General features: G+C 35.9%; 2 protein-coding genes across 3 annotated transcripts; both read right to left on the bottom strand.

The window, feature by feature from the left end:
- Positions 1-3,028: 3,028 nt before the first annotated feature.
- LOC135732296 (lysophosphatidic acid receptor 6) lies at positions 3,029-6,705 on the bottom strand. Of its 2 annotated transcripts, none has more exons than XM_065250236.2 (2): positions 5,667-6,705; positions 3,029-4,708 (listed from the first exon to the last, which is right to left on the bottom strand). In XM_065250236.2, the coding sequence occupies exon 2, from the start codon at positions 4,695-4,697 to the stop codon at positions 3,618-3,620; it is 1,080 nt and encodes a 359-aa protein (XP_065106308.1). In that variant the 5' UTR covers positions 4,698-4,708; positions 5,667-6,705; the 3' UTR covers positions 3,029-3,617. The 2 variants fall into 2 exon arrangements, with proteins under 2 accessions (XP_065106308.1, XP_065106309.1); XM_065250237.2 differs by having other exon boundaries at positions 5,686-6,705.
- Positions 6,706-6,845: 140 nt separating this feature from the next.
- On the bottom strand, positions 6,846-17,315 carry nelfb (negative elongation factor complex member B). The gene is made up of 13 exons (XM_065250235.1): positions 17,080-17,315; positions 16,738-16,898; positions 16,562-16,661; positions 15,721-15,951; positions 13,412-13,597; positions 12,604-12,716; positions 12,379-12,481; positions 11,802-11,897; positions 11,380-11,522; positions 11,191-11,297; positions 10,947-11,088; positions 10,534-10,642; positions 6,846-8,130 (listed from the first exon to the last, which is right to left on the bottom strand). The coding sequence occupies exons 1-13, from the start codon at positions 17,179-17,181 to the stop codon at positions 7,972-7,974; spliced, it is 1,752 nt and encodes a 583-aa protein (XP_065106307.1). The 5' UTR covers positions 17,182-17,315; the 3' UTR covers positions 6,846-7,971.
- Positions 17,316-18,415: the final 1,100 nt, after the last annotated feature.

Here is an 18,415-nt window from a genome sequence, read left to right as displayed (position 1 = left end):
TTGACAGATTTCATAGATTACAAATAATCTTTACAATGTGTCTAAAAGTGTGTTTCAGTTGATTTTGACCAGGGTTTCCCAAACTGGAGATAGCGAACCCCTGGTGGTTCGCGAGGGAACTGCATGGTGTTCTTCAGTTGATGAAAAACTAATAAAGGTGCCAAAGAATGCATTGAAATTACATGTTAAATTGTTCTTTGATATTTACATAGAAGGTATGTAACTTTATTAAGTGCAAAAATTATCCAGAAACATTTTTACATGTCCATTTTTTTGTCCTTTGAATAAAATTATCTATTTTTGCCATATTTAGAAGGGTCATGAATAATAATGTTGAGCTCTGCTCTGAGGCTCATGCCAATAGCTCACACTAGTAAACAGACCGTATATGTTTGAGCCTGTATCAGATATAAATACATATTTTGAGGAACAACTAATTGTTTGGAGATTGTTAATGGACGTTTCTGAGTGGTTTGTGTTTTTTTCAGTATGGACCTGCAAAACGTAACTGTAGTAAAACTTTAGCCTAAATGCTAGCATATAGCATTAATTAGCATATAGCTCTAACGTAGCAGTCACAACTTTATTTTTAGCATTTTAACAACTTGTAATTTATTGAATGTGTAATTTAATGTTGGTGGCGTGGCTTACATCTCGGCTGTGATGTCATAGTCTGTGTTATGTTGAGATTGGCCTGTTTTCCAGCAGTCTTTTGCATGCACAAGGAAACAAATGCGTTTGAGGCTCACAATATGTCATTACCATGTACAGAGATCTTATTATTCATCAATGTCTAGGTAAATACATTATTTACATATATTATTTGTTTAATCTGTACTTCAAAAACTGAGAACTCATGCAAATTATTTTATATGTTTTATGTACCAATAAAAGAAAATGATTAGATGATTCGAAGGTCCAATAATAACAGGTAATAATAAGTTCCAAGTACTAATAACTATGTAAAATACTACTGATAAAAACTTTAGAATGGATGAAAAATAAAAGTTTTTATTAAACATGCAAAAGGTCACGTTCTTCCTGATCCCATTTTTTAAGCCCTAGTTAGTGTGTACTGTTGCTATAATAGCATAAATAATACCTGTAAAATGATCAAGCTTGAAGTTCACTACCAGGCGATATTTTCTTTTGAATTCCCCTTTCAAAGCCTACAGCCAGGGCCGCTTTAACCTAATGTGAGGCCCCGGGGCTAAGAGGTTTTGTAAGCCCCCATCCCCTCGATTTATAGTCAAATTTTTTTTAAAGTGTAATATCACAAAATGCATTAGTTTCTTTCGATACATACAACAGTGAGTTTTCCCTCTTTGACCCAGAAAACACCATAATATTGTTATTAACATATCACTGAACCCACTTGAGCATAAACACAAGACACTTTATTTAACAACCACACACAGCAACTTGTGGTGATAATAAAACCAAAATGTGTGAAACTTTATATGTTTATAAGCTTTATGTTTATATAGTTTTTGGAATATACAAATTTGCAGAAAATTACCACTCACTAACTAAATGCTCAGTTTTAAAAATATAATAAGTTAAAGCTAGTTTAAAGTGAAAATGCATTAATGATAACAAAAGATAAGTCTCTATAGATAAGTCTTTCGCGCGCGAAAGAGAGAGACCTGCACCTCACTAGTGCTTATTATGAAATTTCAGAAATTACTCTTTCATTTGTTGGTGGATTATTTCCCGTTTCTCTGTCACACTCAGTCTAACATGCAGGAATGTCAAGTTGACAACGCACACTTAATTACATTACGCGGAATTGAAAAATCTGTTACGTCTGACATTTTATTTCACGGTAAGCTACCATGGACAAATCAGCAGCCATGTAACGTGCAGTTAGAGTGATTGACAGAAAACCTGACAAGTTACAAAACAATATGACCTTTTCAGCTAATCATGAACGTGAACATGGGAGGCCCCTGAACTTGGGAGGCCCCTGGGCTTCAGCCCAGGAAAGCCAGTGCATTAAGGCGGCCTTCCCTACAGCTATCGGCTGGTTTGGACTACAGTCCTCTACTTCTACTTGCTTTAATGACGTCAGTAGATACGTTTTTTGACTAGCCTCCAGCCACAGTAATACTTCAGTCGCCAGCTAAGCTAACGGCAAGCTAAGCTGCTATCGAATCACAACACGCTAAACAAACTACACAATCAGAACTCGATACGTATTTCTGAAGGAGGGACTTCATAGAACAAGGAAGACATCAGCCTGTTTTTAGGACAGTGAAAACAGCGCTATACAAATAAGTAAATTGTGTGAAAAATACCAAGTTTTTTTACATGTGAAACATGAACATATTGCGCACTGTAAACACAATCAAAGCTTCAAAAACACCATAAGAATGGGACCTTTAAAATCTTAGGGGCTAGGCTACTTCAAGTAAATGAATTAGGTCAATGGGGTTCGGCTGATAAAAAGTTTGAAAGACCCTGATTTAGAAATTTTGAAATCTGAATTTTTTTATCAGCAGGCCTATAGACCATTTCAAAAGATGTAAACAACACTGGTTCAGAAACACTTCCTGTTTCAGTTTGTGATTGTTTTTTATTTTATTTTACATATATCATTATCTTTAAAGTCACAATGAAATTGAAATGAAAAACTATATATATATTTTTAATATTGTGGTATTATTAACAAATGACTTATCTGTGAGCTTCATTATTTTAAAAAAATTTGTGTGTGCTCATGATCTTTAATCAAAAATGCAAATCTCATCCCCTCCTCAAAACGATCTCTCTTCACTTCCGGTCAAAAGTATGGCAGGTGGGCGGGGTCCGGGAGAAGATCGCAGCGATTAGCAATTAGCAACACGACCCAACTTCAAACGATCCAATCAGATCTCGATGGACAAATTCAAATCCAGCCCTGCCTTATTTCATCTCAAAAGCCGTTTCATTCGGATATACGTCACCACGGGGAAAATAAGGCAATCGCTACTTCCGTTTCATGGCGACTTTAAGGTGTTTCTTTGACTTTTTGGTTCAGTTCTATGTTCTGTTGGTTGTATTTTATCCCAACGTTTATCTAGTGTTAAAAAACTGGAACAGGAAGTGTTTCTGGACCAGTGTTGTTTACATCTTTTGAAATGGTCTATATTAAAGCTTGTTAGCAGATTCTTGCTTGCTCACCTAAATACATTAAAGGCCAGAGTATAACAAATTAGTGGTGTAAAATTCACAATATTGTCAAAAATAATAAGGAATTTTACTATAATATTTGGTAATAATTTAGTAATAATAACAAAACTTCATATTTTTATTTCTATTCTATATAATTGTATTGTATTCTGTGGGGAGAGTTGTATGTGACCAGTTAAACTAATTGTAGTTTTGCAGTACTTCAAATGCTTGACAAGAAGCAAATCAAAGTTTACATTTACTAAGATACTGTGGGGCGGTTTCCCGGACAGGGATTAGACTATAGACTAAAATAAATGTAAGAGCGGTTCAAACTGAAAAAAACCTGCAATGACATATCTTAAAATTCTTCAGTGCCCTTTGTTTTGCCTCAAAATTCACGCCAGTAATGTTTTTAGTAAAGCATGTTTGTTAAAACTAGTTATATTTCCTAATTAAACTAAGGCCTAGTCCTGGCTTAAGCTAATCCCTGTCCGGGAAACCACCCCTGTATGAATGGCGTTTCTGTTTAAACTTTGGCTTAATGTCTCTGATTCACTTTTGTTATTAACTTTCTGTCTGATCCCTATTGTCCTAAGAGATCTCCTAAATGCTTTAATGAAATCACGTGAGCCAAAAAAGTAGATCAGAGGGTCTAAGCAACAGTTGATTCCTGCTAATATATAACACACGTAATATGCTGTTTGCAATCGCAACAGATGTCTGCATTTCCCAGGGTAATACTTTTTCACAACTACTGCTATGGTCCGAACCACATTTAGAGGAAGAAAGCAAAGTCCAAATATGACCAAACAGGTGCCTATCATCTTCATTGATTTGGCTTTGACGGACTGGCCCTGAGTAGACTGAATGTTAATACGGGACACTGAGCTGGCCAGACGACTGTAGCAAAACACAGTCACAGATAAGGGTAAAATACACCCGAAGATAAAAATCACAAAATTAATAATAAAGTATGAGTCTGTTAACTTTGTCTGATGAATGCTCAGACACTGCATATGGTTGTCCTCATTGGTCACCGGAAGTAGCCATCCGTAAATGCCGCCATTTATGATCAGAAAACACCAAATCCCACCACAAAGTTTCTTCACAAACATCTTTTTTTTCATAAGTGATGAGCGATTAAAGTGCACCACAGTCACGTAGCGATGAATGCTAATAAGGGTGAGAAAGAGGATGCTGCCATTGAAGTGTACAAACAGGGCGGCGATCTTCAGCTGGCATAAAAATTTTCCAAAAATCCAGTCGCTATCCATGGCAAAGTATACTGCCATTAGAGGGGTGAGGGGAGTGATGATGGCATCAGATAGAGCCAAATTGAACTGCAAAACAGCTCCAGAGTTCCACTTGCGAATGCGACAGGTGAAAACCCACAGGCTGAAGCCATTGAGCAGAAGTCCCAACAGATAAACCAGACAGAGGATTACAGCAAGAGAAATGTGCTCAGGCTCAGGAGAACATTTGTGTTCATGACTTGTGTTGCTGCTGTTCAAGGTCACTGAACTGGGTAAATGTGAGGTGTTCATCTTGAATTCAACTGGTTAGGAGGACAAATAAACATGAAATTAGATCCAGATAAGCAGAACCATAACAGTTTATAATGGTTTTCTGTTGGTTTCCATCTGCCATGTAACGTCACACCAACCGAACCCCACCCATTACCAGTAGACCCACATAGAGAAACCACTGTTATGTCAGTAGAGAGTTTCGTACACAAGATAAGCTGAGCAAAAAACAGATAATAATCTGGAAGAAAATAAAACCACACAAAACAGACCAAATACGTGTAACAAAATTTAAATTTGCATATTCTCAAAATGGCTTCTTGTAAGGTGCTAAAACTGTGGTCTATATTATGCTGTTAGTGCTTAAATATATTAATAATGAACATTAACCTAAACCATTAGTTCTCAAACTGGAGGCTGGGGCCTAACCAACAGCACTACTTTGTATAATTTAATGTTTTGTTTAATTAAAATGTTAACTTTGAGAACTGTTTTTTGTCAAAACTTTTGGGGGGGCGCAAAGGAATGCACCGTACACAAGGGGGGCCGCACGCTGAAAAGGTTTGAGAACCACTGACCTATACAATGTAAAAAGTATTGATTAAAACATTACTTCAAACGCCTGAAGTTTTTTCAGCTTAAATTTTCTCACTTTAAGTGAAAGATTTAATTTGAAAAATGTTTAAATATTTTAGGTTTACAAACTTTGAAAAATGTCAAATGAACCAATTAAAGTTTTTAAGTCATATTATAGAATTTGTTTAATGAATATTATAAAAACAATGTGTAAATTGTTCATTGAAATAAATAGTTTCATCCAATGTGAGAAAGTAAGAAACTATGTCTGCACAAGACTCTTACAATAATGATGCTCTTCTTTCTGTGGTTCGATTAAAAATTCGAGAGCGTATTCATGGACATTTAAATCTGAGACTAAAATGCATTAGTAAAATATAAGAAACTTTTTTTAAAGAAAAGCAAAGCACTTACCAGATCATGCAACACTCACCTCAAAACTCATTTGGAAATCGTGCTAACTGATACAGTATGCGGAGATACTCAATAACTTTCACACTCTCAGATATCAGTGTATGCATCACAGAGGAACTAAAACAGGATGTCCTTTTAGTCAGCAGTCAACTCTACATATTAACACTATACTGTTTCTGTTTTCCAGTTGTAAAACATTGCACAATTGATTCATTGATTCAGTAAAGGACCAAAATACTTGTATATGTATTGGTTGAATGCAGTATACGTTGCTTTGGAGAAAACCATGTGGCAAATGCATAATTGCAAATGAAATCTTTTAAATAAGCTATTTCAGTAAGAATTTTTTTATATATGGCCTTAGTTGAAAAAACAATGTAAACAATGCATGTTCAGTTTTCTTTATCTAAATAGTATGTTGGTAGAGTATAAAGTATTCTGAATATCAGGCGGATCATATGACTCCCGGGTTGGTACCAAATATTATTTTGTCTTCGGTTCGCAATAAAAATGTTTAATTAGTACATTTGTTAAAATCAGAACTGAATCTGAAATAGGGATGCAAAAATAAATGCTTTAGATGCTCAGTCTATTATGAATATTCTTGACATTCAAGAATTTAATTTTCCAATCTGGAGGATGTGACATTTTTTATGCAAGCCACAAATTGCTGTGAAAGTCCATCAAAGTACGGGGGATGATCTGGATTTCCGCAAAACGGTGCTATGTCATATGACTTTCATATTTAGCTACAGCAACATCTTATAACTATATCGGATATAGTATAAAAATTATTATGAAATAAATACAAAATAAAAATAAAATAAATAAAAATGTTGTTTTAAACTTATGCTTGGGTAAAATAAAGATATACCCAACCATTGGGTTCAATTAACTTAGAAATTGTCCATATTTGACCCAACCAATTGTTAAAACAACACAGCATATGTTAATTTAAACCATTTACAATTGTGTTTTACCATCAAACAATGGCTTTAAACATAGCATAGCATTTTTTAGAGTGTACTTCAATATGCAATTTCATTATGTTTATAACTTATTTGATTTAGGTTTTGGTATTATAACATGTTCTTTATGGGTGGTAGGGTTCTGAAATGCTGACCTACCTACTTTACCCTATGTTGCTAATGTGTTTTGGGCATCATTACAAAGAAAAAAAATGGCCCATATCTTTATTGCTACTACAACTGGTGAAAAAATTTATATCATTACACAAAATATGCTGTTATATAACATAAATCATCACATTTCAGAACAATTAAGCCAGCAATCTGAGTCTTACAAACTGCATGTGATAATACAGTAGCTATTTACAAAGCATGCTGGAGCTGTTTAACCCCTTCAGACCCTGTTTCCACTGAAATGGACATCATGTTTTGTGGTTCAAACCAACAAAAATGCTGATCAACCAATCAACATAAGGCACACTGATTAAACAGGTCTGAAGGGGTAAAAGCTTGTTTTGTTTTTTGAGCCTTTTTTTATATAAAGCCGATTTGCAAAATGAATTAAATTCAAAATCAATTTAATAATGAAACTATCAATAAAAGCAAAGAATGTTACAAGTAAATAAACATTTTTTTTAGGTTACAACCATGACGTTTTTTACTTATGTTTAAAACTATCACAAAACAAGTGAAAACAGGAACCGCCATATCTGTAGATGCTTGGTCTTGTCTCAGTTTCTAATGTGGCTGTATCTTCCTTTATTGCAATTGTATCATTTCCTTTTTTTTAAACCAGCACAGTTGGAAAGTAAACAATTTTTAGCAGTTTTTGAGAGGATATAAATATCTTTGTGGTTATTTGTGGGTAATACCCAAAATCCAAACACTTTCCAGCATGCAAGGACAGCATGGCTTTTCAGAGATTTTTGAAGGTTGTATTACAATTCACTGATATTTTCTGGTTATCAATGATATAATTTGTTTTACAATTTCTGGCTTGGGAAAATGTACCTAAATCCCTCCAGCAGCAAAAATCCAAGACCGTAAAAGCAAGTGGGCTCATTACTGACAAAATTCAACCATAATTTAAAAATAAATTCATTCAGCAAATGAATAAGACCAAATTTTCTTAGCACAAGAATAGAAACTGAAAGTCGCTTGACCCACAAAATACTTTGAGAATGACCCTTATAAAAGAAAAATCATAGCCAGCACATTATTTTACACAGTTAAGTGTTCATGTCTTTATGGTGTTAGTAAATATCCACATAAAGATAGCTGCTCTTGGGCTTTAGACTAGCTTGCTACTCTATAGTTGCACAGGCGTTCAGTCTTTCTCACAGTGGGGTGGTGGGGGTAGAAGGTGTTGGGGGCACGGAAACAGGATGAAGGCCGAGATCCAGGGAGGGGGCTTCTTCTGGTTCTGGGGGACTTTTTTTGGATGCCTCAAGCTTCTCCTTTAAGAGGGTGTAAAGTTCCTTCACTGGATCACTGCTCTGTAATCACATAAATTATCATCTGGTTATGTTAAGTCACTGCATAAACCATGGGTCTAAAAACGTAAAATATATGTACAAAACTTTAAGTTGTGTACATGCGTGGCCGCATAGGCTTGAAGGCGTGCATTCAGCGTGCAACCAAAATAAAATATCTGAAGACTATAAATGTCCACTCAGGAAGCTGCAGTAGCGGCAGAAAAAGCATCATAAACAGGTAAACCGTATAGGCGTGTGTGTCTTTCTTTTAGAATGTTAATTTAGAATCTGTTGTCTCATCTATATTTCTGAACTTGGACGGCTGTTTCACGCTATTCAGATTTAAAGGGATAGTTCACCTTAAAATAAAAATTCTGTTATCATTTATTCATCCTCATGTTGTTCTAAACCTGTATGAATTTCTTTTTTCTGATGAACACAAAAGAAGACATTTTGAGGAATGATGGTAAACACACAGCAGATGGTGACCATTGACTTTCGTAGTAGGAATAAAAAAATATGATGGAATTTAATGGGTACTGTCAACTGTGTGCTCACTATCATTTATCAAAATATCTTCTTTTGTGTAAAGGGTGAACTATCCCTTTAAAGCACTAATTTAACAGGCAAATGACACAACACCGCATCTGCATTATAAACTTTGACAAAACAATTGCTCGCATTTAAAAATTAATGACACACGCGTCGTGAGGTGCTAGGTTGAAATCCGCCTTTCAAAAAGTTGCCCCAAAGATTCTACAAAGATTTCTCTGTAGAAAATAAACCTGCATTACTCAAACTTGTGACAATGATGATAAATGAAAAAGACTACAAACCTCTGAATTATAAAGTAGCACAGACTCTATCCCCACCAAAATAGACCATTCACCATGATCAGTCATCTTTATAAACTGAAAGCCCTTGTTCAGGTAAATGTGTAATTGTCCATTTGGGTGATTCTCGCGAAATTAAGACTTATGAGGTGTCATGAAACATTTTGATAAAAAAGGAAATGCTATCAAAATAAGAAGCATACAGTTCCAAACATCTCTTCATGTAATATTTTGCACATGATTTCAAATGACATCATACAAACCAATTTAGTTGTTTTTTCCATATTTAAGGGGAACAAATTTCATTACCGCAACATGTCCATGACTGGATTTGGGTTCTTTGACATGGAAATATTTATAATTAAAAAATCTAAAAAAAAAAGTGCATGTTATACTATAAACATTTACAGTAAAGAGACATGTGGTATTTGGTGATCATTGGTAAATGTAGAGACAATAATAAGGAATATAAATGTGTCCAAGACACATGAGATTTTCTCATCCTCCGCAACAATTTTCAATCATTGTTTAAGCCCTCAAGGAACTAACATTTTCATTTGTTGGAAGGGACATAATTGACTGTGACACACAAGATGGCTACCAGGTAAGCAGTTCTTATTTTTTTCTCTCCATATAAAAGTTGAAATTTTATTGGTCATAGTTCCTAGACAACTTTTTAGTTCTCATTACCGAAACATGAAGTTGTATATATATTGTAATATTGTATATGTATATTATTGTAAAATATATGTGCATATATATAATGTAATATCATGTTGCGGTAATGATAATTCATCTAAAAAATGTAAATAAGTCTATAAGATTTTTTTTAAATCCTCTAAAAATAATAGTTATAGTAAGTTTAGAGCTTAATCTTATATGTGCAAAAAAATGGCCTCAAGGGCTTTTCAAAAATTCTGTTGCTTGACACCTAAATCTGGATTTCGTAAGAATCACCCACTTCACAGTAAAACAAAAATGTATTACACTGCAAATACCTTAAAATAATATTTAAACTAAATCTACTTTAACAAAAAAATAAAAATATGCATGTACAACAACAGCATAATAGTGCTAATGTATTGTCTTAAGAGAGTATGGCTGTGTGACAAGATGGTTTGTTTCTATTTATAAAACAGTTCCAGTCATTGATTCTGATACTTCACTCCACTTTGCGTTGTACCTAATACGAAAAGGCATCCTCTCGTATACTGCTTACTTAAATATCTCACTTAATATGTTTTACACATTTAGTATTAGGGGGTCCCTGCTCCATGACTATCTCATCTAAGGGGTCCCCACCCTGAAATATTTTGAAGACCCCTGTCATAAACTGATCATCAGTGAATCAGTTCAGAGAGCTTGTCCATTATTAACACAAGTGTATTGATATCTGGAAGCATGAGGAGTAATTTTCAATGGCACCCCGCCTTTGAATATTACTCCTCATGCTTCCAGATATCAAATATGGTAATTATCAATTGTAGGTGAACTGTTGGTTTAACTTATATTATGTGTGACATTGTCAATACAAAAAAAAGGACATCACAATATTTCAGTAATCTCTGATGCATTATTTCCTTTAAAATACCTGTTTTGGTGGTTCAAGTGTTTTCATTAAAGTTTCAATGTAGGACGGCAGCACCTTCTGATGGAGGTGGTTCAACAAGCGAAGAGTGTGTCTGTGAACATTCTCCTTACTGCAAATGAAAACAGGTGACTCAAATTTACTGCAGTGAACTTAGCCATGGCATTAAACATGATTTTATGACATCAATTAAATTGTTTTTCATTTTTTATGCTTAAAGGGACACTATGCTAATTTTCCAGCTCCCTTAGAGGTAAACATTTGATTTTTACCGTTTTGGAATCCATTCAGCCGATTCATCTTCACTTGTGTTTAGCAAAACAAAGAAATGTATACAGGTTTGGAACAACCTGAGGATGACTTAATGACAATTTTTTTGTTTGACTATTTATCCCTTTAAGCAAGATAATACAGACCTTGAGAAAGAGGTGAGAAGGAAGTTATCAAAGACAGCAGCACAGAACTCCTCTGATCCAAATTCATCAGAGAGTAAAGTCAGATGGCCAGTGAGAAGATGAAGGAAGATGTCTCCAAATGCCATGTCATTATAGGTATCCACTGTAACAACAAAAACCCACCTTCAATGATTTTGGGAAGCTCTACCGTTGGTATTTATTTAGCTAATAAGAGCTGATAAAATCAGAATGAGAGGTTTCTTACCCAATGCAGGCAGAAGCCTCTGCAGAGCATTCTTATTCCTCAATTTAGCAATGTGAAGCACATAGTAAAGGCCTATCTCACACGCCACCCTGTTTTCCTGTAAATACCTGCACAACAGAGTAAGACTATTCACTTTAGACTCAAATATGTTCTTGATGTTGGGTTAAAAACTGGGGTGATGTGGTGCACCTGGAGAACGTATCAGGCAGGGTGTTGGGGTATATAAGAGAGGTCTTCTCCTCACTGGGAAGTTTCTGTTCCACAGTGAACATGTAGTCATCAACCACTATCGACATCATGGCAGGCAGAAAGCGTGTTACCACCTCCATATCCTAAAGTTGGAAAAGACAATTACTTTTACACATTTGGCAGAGGATTTTATCCAAAGCGACTTTTGTGCTGCTAAGACAAACAACAACTGCCTTGTGTATTGCATACATCCCATATTGTCAACAACAGCAAGAGCAGTATTTTTTAAAACATATATAAACACAATAGCAACATGTGTCTCATACGATCATATTCAAATAATATATTAAGTCTAATTTCTGCACAACAGAGATTTAGTGTCGCTAGTGGCACAAAAATGATGCAGAATATTGTAATCTTACCATTCGTGGCTCTTTGAACACCTGGCTGTCAATCATGTCCCAGGCGCCCTGACCGAGAGAAAGCATCCGCAGCAGCAAGAGGAGGTCAGGGCTGTCCTGTACATGAGCAGTTGACAAAAAGCAGAAATTAACCTTTTAAACTTTACAAATGGATCTCTGTGTCCAATGAAACCCTTTTCACTTGAGAAATAGCAGGAAACTGCAGGGTCTCTTAAACCTAAATAAAATTAAATCCTAATTTCAAATTTTTAAGAAATTTGTCTTTTTACTTCATTCTGCTCAAAAACGCACAAGATGTGTAAAGTGCCAAGAGAGTTCACATTAAATACTTACGATGTCTAAAGACATTTTGGTCCTGAAAATTAAATTTTATTTTTTTTTGTAAATATTTCCTGTATTTTCTGTTTCTGTATCTTAATAAATTAGATAAAAAAATAAATATGGATGGACATTAAAACTTCTAAAACAACAAGTCTGGTGGTGGTGGCCTAAGACTTTTGCACAGTACTGTAAATACATCACACAGTGATGTCACAGCATGAATATAAGGTAGTTCACAGTTTAAACTAGTTCTTACTCTGGGCAGGGCGTCCTGACTCAATAGCTCTTGAAGGTTCCTCACTGTGCTCAATACGAGCGTGTTGCAGGCAAATGGATCACAGAGAATCATAGAGAGGTCACTGAGAGCAAAAGTAAAACATGTCAGGCAGTGTTAAAGGTCACAGGAAGTAGAGTTGTGTGGGTTTATTGTATGTCATATCACCTTCTGTTTGTACAGAATAGATATATATAGATCTCATACCCTAACACTTGTTCCTGTCCTTTTTTCACCCCATCCAGGAAGCCTTGTAATTCTCGTGCCCTTTTAGCATCCACAAACTTTTCCCTGATGCAGGCATCCAAACACCAGGAAAACTACAGCAAGTATAAAACATAATTTTCACATATAAAATGAACGCTTTTCGAACAAAAATACAATGTAAATTTATTTTCTTAAGATATATAAACTTAAACTATATACAATTAACTATATAACGCTTTAATTATAGGCAGTGTGTAATTTTGCATTACATTTATATAAAATAACCAACTTAAGAGTCATTCTAATGAGAAAAGTATAGAAAATAGCGATCAAGTGAATTGCTGTTGTTAGGGGGCGTGCACACCAAAGCTTTTACACCCGTGGCTGGCGTATGTTTTCAATTATTTCCAATAGAAGCGCAGCGGTTTTTAAAAAAGCCAGCAGTTAGCGTATTTTCCGCAATGAAAGCCGGCGCTCGGCAGCTTTCCACGCCTCAGTGCAGAGCGCGAGAGAGATTAAACTTTGTGTGAAAAGCTCTGCTCAATAATGTCAGTTCTCACACGGCTGTCCAATCACAGCGGGGTAAACATCACAACAACCAAATGGTGCATCGTTCAACAACTGATAAACAAGGCTGAAGTATCACAGCAACCAAAGCAATCAGCTGAAGAAAAATAAAACAGCTGGCATTCGGCGTCCTCCACGCATTTTCAGCTGTGTTTAAAAGTTTTGGTGTGGACGAGCCCTTAAAAAATGTGGATCACTTTGGACTGTATCTCATCATCAATAAAAAATAATGATTTCATACCTTGTGACAGGGGTCGACCGAACAGATCTCGCTGATGTCCAGGTCATGTAGGGACATGAGCAGCTCGGCTCGCAGGGTGCAATAATGCACATTACGTGTGCGCAGGAACAGCGTCCGCAAGAACTGCAGCACCATATCATACAGCTTCACATTCTTCCCAATCATCTGAGTCAACTTCAGCACTACCTGGAGACAGACGGCATTGTTTCAAGGTGAATAAATAAGCACAAATTGTAAATAAATCCATCATGTGTGTATAATTTGGAACTTGTGTGCACTGATTAATGGGTCCAAATGCAGTTATCAAATGCAGCATGCTAGAGCATACACACTAAAACCAAGTATACTCTAGGCCTTTCAGTAACTTATGCTGTGTCCGAAACTGCCTACTTCATACTATATAGTACGCGAAATGCAGTACCCGGATGACCTACTACTTCCGGTTAGATTTTGCAGTGTGCATACAATGGTCACTTCACTATCCCATGATGCCCCTAGAGAGGAGTTATCCAACGAAGAAGAAGAGGCATGCCGCTGTTTTCGCGCTGGAATGACATGACGTGATGACGACGTATGTCACGTGATGTAGCAACATGGCGGATGTAGTACGTCCGAATCTCATTCATACTACCAGGATTCATACTATACAGTACCTACTGTTTTAACGGCATGTAAGTAGGTACTTCATCTTATTCAGTACCTACTATACAGTATGCGGTTTCGGACGCAGCCTTAGTGATTTAAAGGCACAATATGTAATTTCCGCCACTAGAGGTCGCTACCCAACAACAGTGTGGCTGGATAAAGCTGTGAAAGGAGTTGTAATTTTTACCCTTCTGCTTTTATTAGGAATCGATTTGATAGGACTTACAAATCATGTTGAACGATGACTTCATGAAATAAAGTTTATAAACGTTACATTATAATGTAAGCCCATAGTGTGGCTTGATAGAAGCAATGTTGTACAAGAATACTTGCACAGATTGATCGACATAGAGTATCAAGAGAGTGACGCAGCAGTACTGCTTTTGAATCACTCTCTCAATACTTTATTACACGCTGATTGGTCAGCGCAGTGCCATATGAAGTAAAACACACCTATCTTTTCTTTGGAGGCAAAAGCTGAAACCGAATATAACCCAGACATAACGCAATAGATAAGGAACCACCTTATGGACAGAGGTTAAAACTGCAACTGCTCTGAATTCAAACATTGTTGAAAACATGAGGGATAATGTAAGTACACATGAAAACAAAATATATAACACTTTGCTGGTACTTTTTGAAAATTTTAATGCAAGTATCGTACATATTGTGCCTTTAAAGGGATAGTTCACCCAAAAATGAAAATTCTTAAGTCTTAATTTACTCACCATCATGTTTTTTAGACCTGTATGAATTTCATTTTTCTGATGAACACAAAAAATGGCTGGTGGAAACCATTGACTTCCATAGTAGGAAAAACAAATACTATGGAAGTATTGTGATAAATGTTGATGAAGATATTTTAATAAAATATGGTAAGCACAGAGTTGACAATTTGACAGTTCCCATTGAATTCCATAGAATTTGTTTTCCTACTATGGAAGTCAATGGTTTTCAACAGCTGTGTGCTAACTATCATTTATCAAAATATCTTTAGGGATGCACTGATACCACTTTTTTGGAATACGAGTACGAGTACTTGCATTTCAGTACTTGCCGATACCGAGTACTTAATAAAAAAAAACATGATTTAAATTTACAGGTAACAGTTTTAGTCATAAAATTTAACAAAAAAACAAAGGACTAGTTTTCCAGTTTGTTGTAAACTCTGCCTCTTTGGACAACACAAGAGGCATTAACCCCTTACACGCCGCTCAAAAGATAGACATTTCTCAGACCGTGGTATCGATTCCAGGTATCAGGGGACTTTTAACGAGTACTTTAGAAAATTTGGTATCGAGGCCGATACCCGATACCAGTATCGGTATATCCCTAAATATCTTCTTTTGGGTTCATTAGAAAAAAGTAATTCAGGTCCTACACAATATAAGGGTGAGTAAACTATAAGATCTGGGTTGCCAAGTCCGGTTTTTTGGGCTACTTTAATACTGTTGCCATGGGTTGTTTTTCAAGTCCATGGGTTAAAGCGACCCTAATAATGTGATGCTTAGCCTGGAAATGAAACACGGATTTTACCTATGGAACATGATTTTTACAGGAGAACCCCCCTCGAAACGCAATTGGTCGAGTTTTGAGTAGCAATTGGGCAGATTTTACTGTGAAAACCTGGCAACACTGCATAAGTCCACAAACCAGACACTCACCTCGCCCTGTCGGCGTGTTTTGGGTGAGGGACTGAAGAAATTGTGTAGGATGGACAGATCGCTGCTGAAGAGAGCCGCCTCCTTCTCCACAATATACTGCTTCAACAGAGGAGACACTTCATCTCCGAAAAGAGCCTGATTGTCTTGCCAAATCTGCCGTTTCACCTCCACGGCGCAGACTTTGTAGAGCTCTTTATCAGCCATCACCTGCTTTAGTTTCTTCTCAGGCACCTGAATCCAAACAGAAACTTGATGCTATAATAAAGTCTTTGTTATCGGTTACATTTTGTTAAGACTTTCTAACCTTAATCATCAAATTGTTTAATGAAATTGTAAAATTTATAAAAATCATAAGCCGACAAACACACCCACAGCTGAAATTATTTGCAAAATACAAAGTTTAAAAGGAGTCTGCATGCTAAGCCGTTTGGGTCGAAATAATGAATTAACAAAGCCACACAATAATGTTTCATTAGATCAGTGGCCGGTTGACAAACATAGTTGTGACGTTAAGACTGTGTCTTAAGAATGAGTCTGACTAACTAGCAATTCGTTAGGGCTAATCAGTCTTATTATTTGGATTTAAATTAGACCAATATACCCTTCTATGTAACACTTAAAACAGTTATGATCAGTCTTTTGAAGAAAAAAATTCATGACTAACTTTTAAGACTAGTCTTACATGTTTATGCAACCGGCCACAGATCACATGTTATGACAAATTTATTCAGAAAAACATGAAATTCCAAAAGGTTCACATACTTTTTCTTGCCACTGTATCTATCACATCATACATGTGACTGTAATGCGTCTGTCACATTAATAATATTGTATAACACACCTTTGGCAGATGTTTCAGCACTTGCATAACAACAGGCTGTATGGATGGCATCTTCACCAATGGGAAACTTTTCTCGAGAAGTTCTTCCAGCTTTACATATCTGTTTTAAAGTAAGCGATGCGTTAGTGCGTTTTATGAGCTACTGGGCATTGCTGTAAAAACAGTTTCGTGTCAACCTGTCCTCTTCTTTGCCCTCTGCGATGACAGCAACCCGCTCCATCAGCTTATCTCGGAGCTCGTCAAACACCGACTGGTGAAACTCCAGCCGTGGAGTGCCGTGAAGATCCAGGAAAGGCAATGCAGACTGTAGGGTTGGCAACAATATGCCATTTTCCGTCTGAGAACGACAATACGGTTATAATTATTAACATACTGTACCCAACACTAGCTTTATTACCGCAAAACTGGCTGCTGTCCTTTATCTGCCAAGACATTCTTTAATCGCCAATTAGATTCGTTTTCACCTCAAACTACAATGAGGACTTTTAAAGTGACTGCACAATGTCCATAGATATTACCTGAAACTGGTCGATGGCTTTCAGAGGCTCTGTACAGTTTGTGAGAGTTTCTTTCAGATCTTCGCCGTTGGATATCCCGAGCTCTGGTAACCCGGCGAACATGTTGAGACTTTGCTTTTATTTTCACTCACGTGAAAGATTTATATAAAAATAAATGAAATGCTGTAATACAAATAACGTTTGCTAGATTTGCATTGTGCGTTATGTTTTCGCACACTTCCTAACTGTGCAACATCGTCAACAGTCTCTTGTTTCTGAACCATCGCAGGAGGTTCCGTTTTAAAACGGTTCCTACTTGTAAAGCCGCCGTACGTGTTTTTTTTAAGATGCAAATTTTCGCAACTTTCCTGCTTTAAATTGTTTTAATAAGCAGGATTTTTTTTAAATAATGATTTTTTAACTACGCAAGTTTGTGTGTTTGATCCCAAAGAACACAAATATTGACAAACAAACAATAAAAATAATAATTAAAAAAATGTATAGGCTACTGCATTCTACATAGTTCTGACAAATGTTTATATTTTTTTGTGTTAAAACTCTATCAATCAAAGTTGGAGATTTGAACATTACCTTTTCTTTTTATTTGTCTTTACTTTTTTTCTGCTCCATCTGTACCAACAAAGTTTTGTGATCTAGATGGACAATATCCTCATGACAGCAGATGAAATACTATGGAGTGGAGTCTGCCTCTGATTCATTTGAAAAATAAGACCGGTATGTTGTGTATGGGACCCCTCAGTGGAGGTACATCTTTTTCATGAGGGATTAAGACAGTTGTTAAACCATCAACCAGTCTCCAGTCTGAAGTGAACTCGCCCCCTTCTTTGTTTGTTCCCAATAATGTTTTAAATGTATCTGCAGTTTGTAAGGGAGGACATATTAAATATTTTTGTTGATTTTTTGTTTAAGGTTTGATGGAACCACAATGTGGATTTGGGAATAGTAAAAAATACACCTCAGATTTTTGTAACCTTCCAATATAAATGTATTAAAAAATCATTAAAGAGTTTAAAAAGATCTTTTGGAGACTGTAATTTCTTCTGTAGCATTATGAAAGTAACATTCAATTTAAATGATTCATTTTTCTATTTAGTTTTATTCACTTGAAAACAGGCTGGAGAATAAATGTCAGATTTTTTACTGGTCTCTTCTCTATTATAGAAGCTTGAATGCAAGAGTGAAAGCACTGAATGCATTTATTTCAGGAAAGAGATAACTACTATTACCTTTACTTTTTTGGATACTGCATAGCTCTGCATATCTAACTTTTATGTAACCGTATAGATTTTTAAAGAGTTAAGTGGAAATTGCTTTCAGTTAAGCAGTAATAGCCAGG

Source organism: Paramisgurnus dabryanus, chromosome 5, assembly GCF_030506205.2.
Source record: "Paramisgurnus dabryanus chromosome 5, PD_genome_1.1, whole genome shotgun sequence".
NCBI lineage: Eukaryota > Metazoa > Chordata > Actinopteri > Cypriniformes > Cobitidae > Paramisgurnus > Paramisgurnus dabryanus.
The sequence above is the reverse complement of the archived record's forward strand: the minus strand, read 5'-3'. Positions and strand labels throughout refer to the sequence as shown.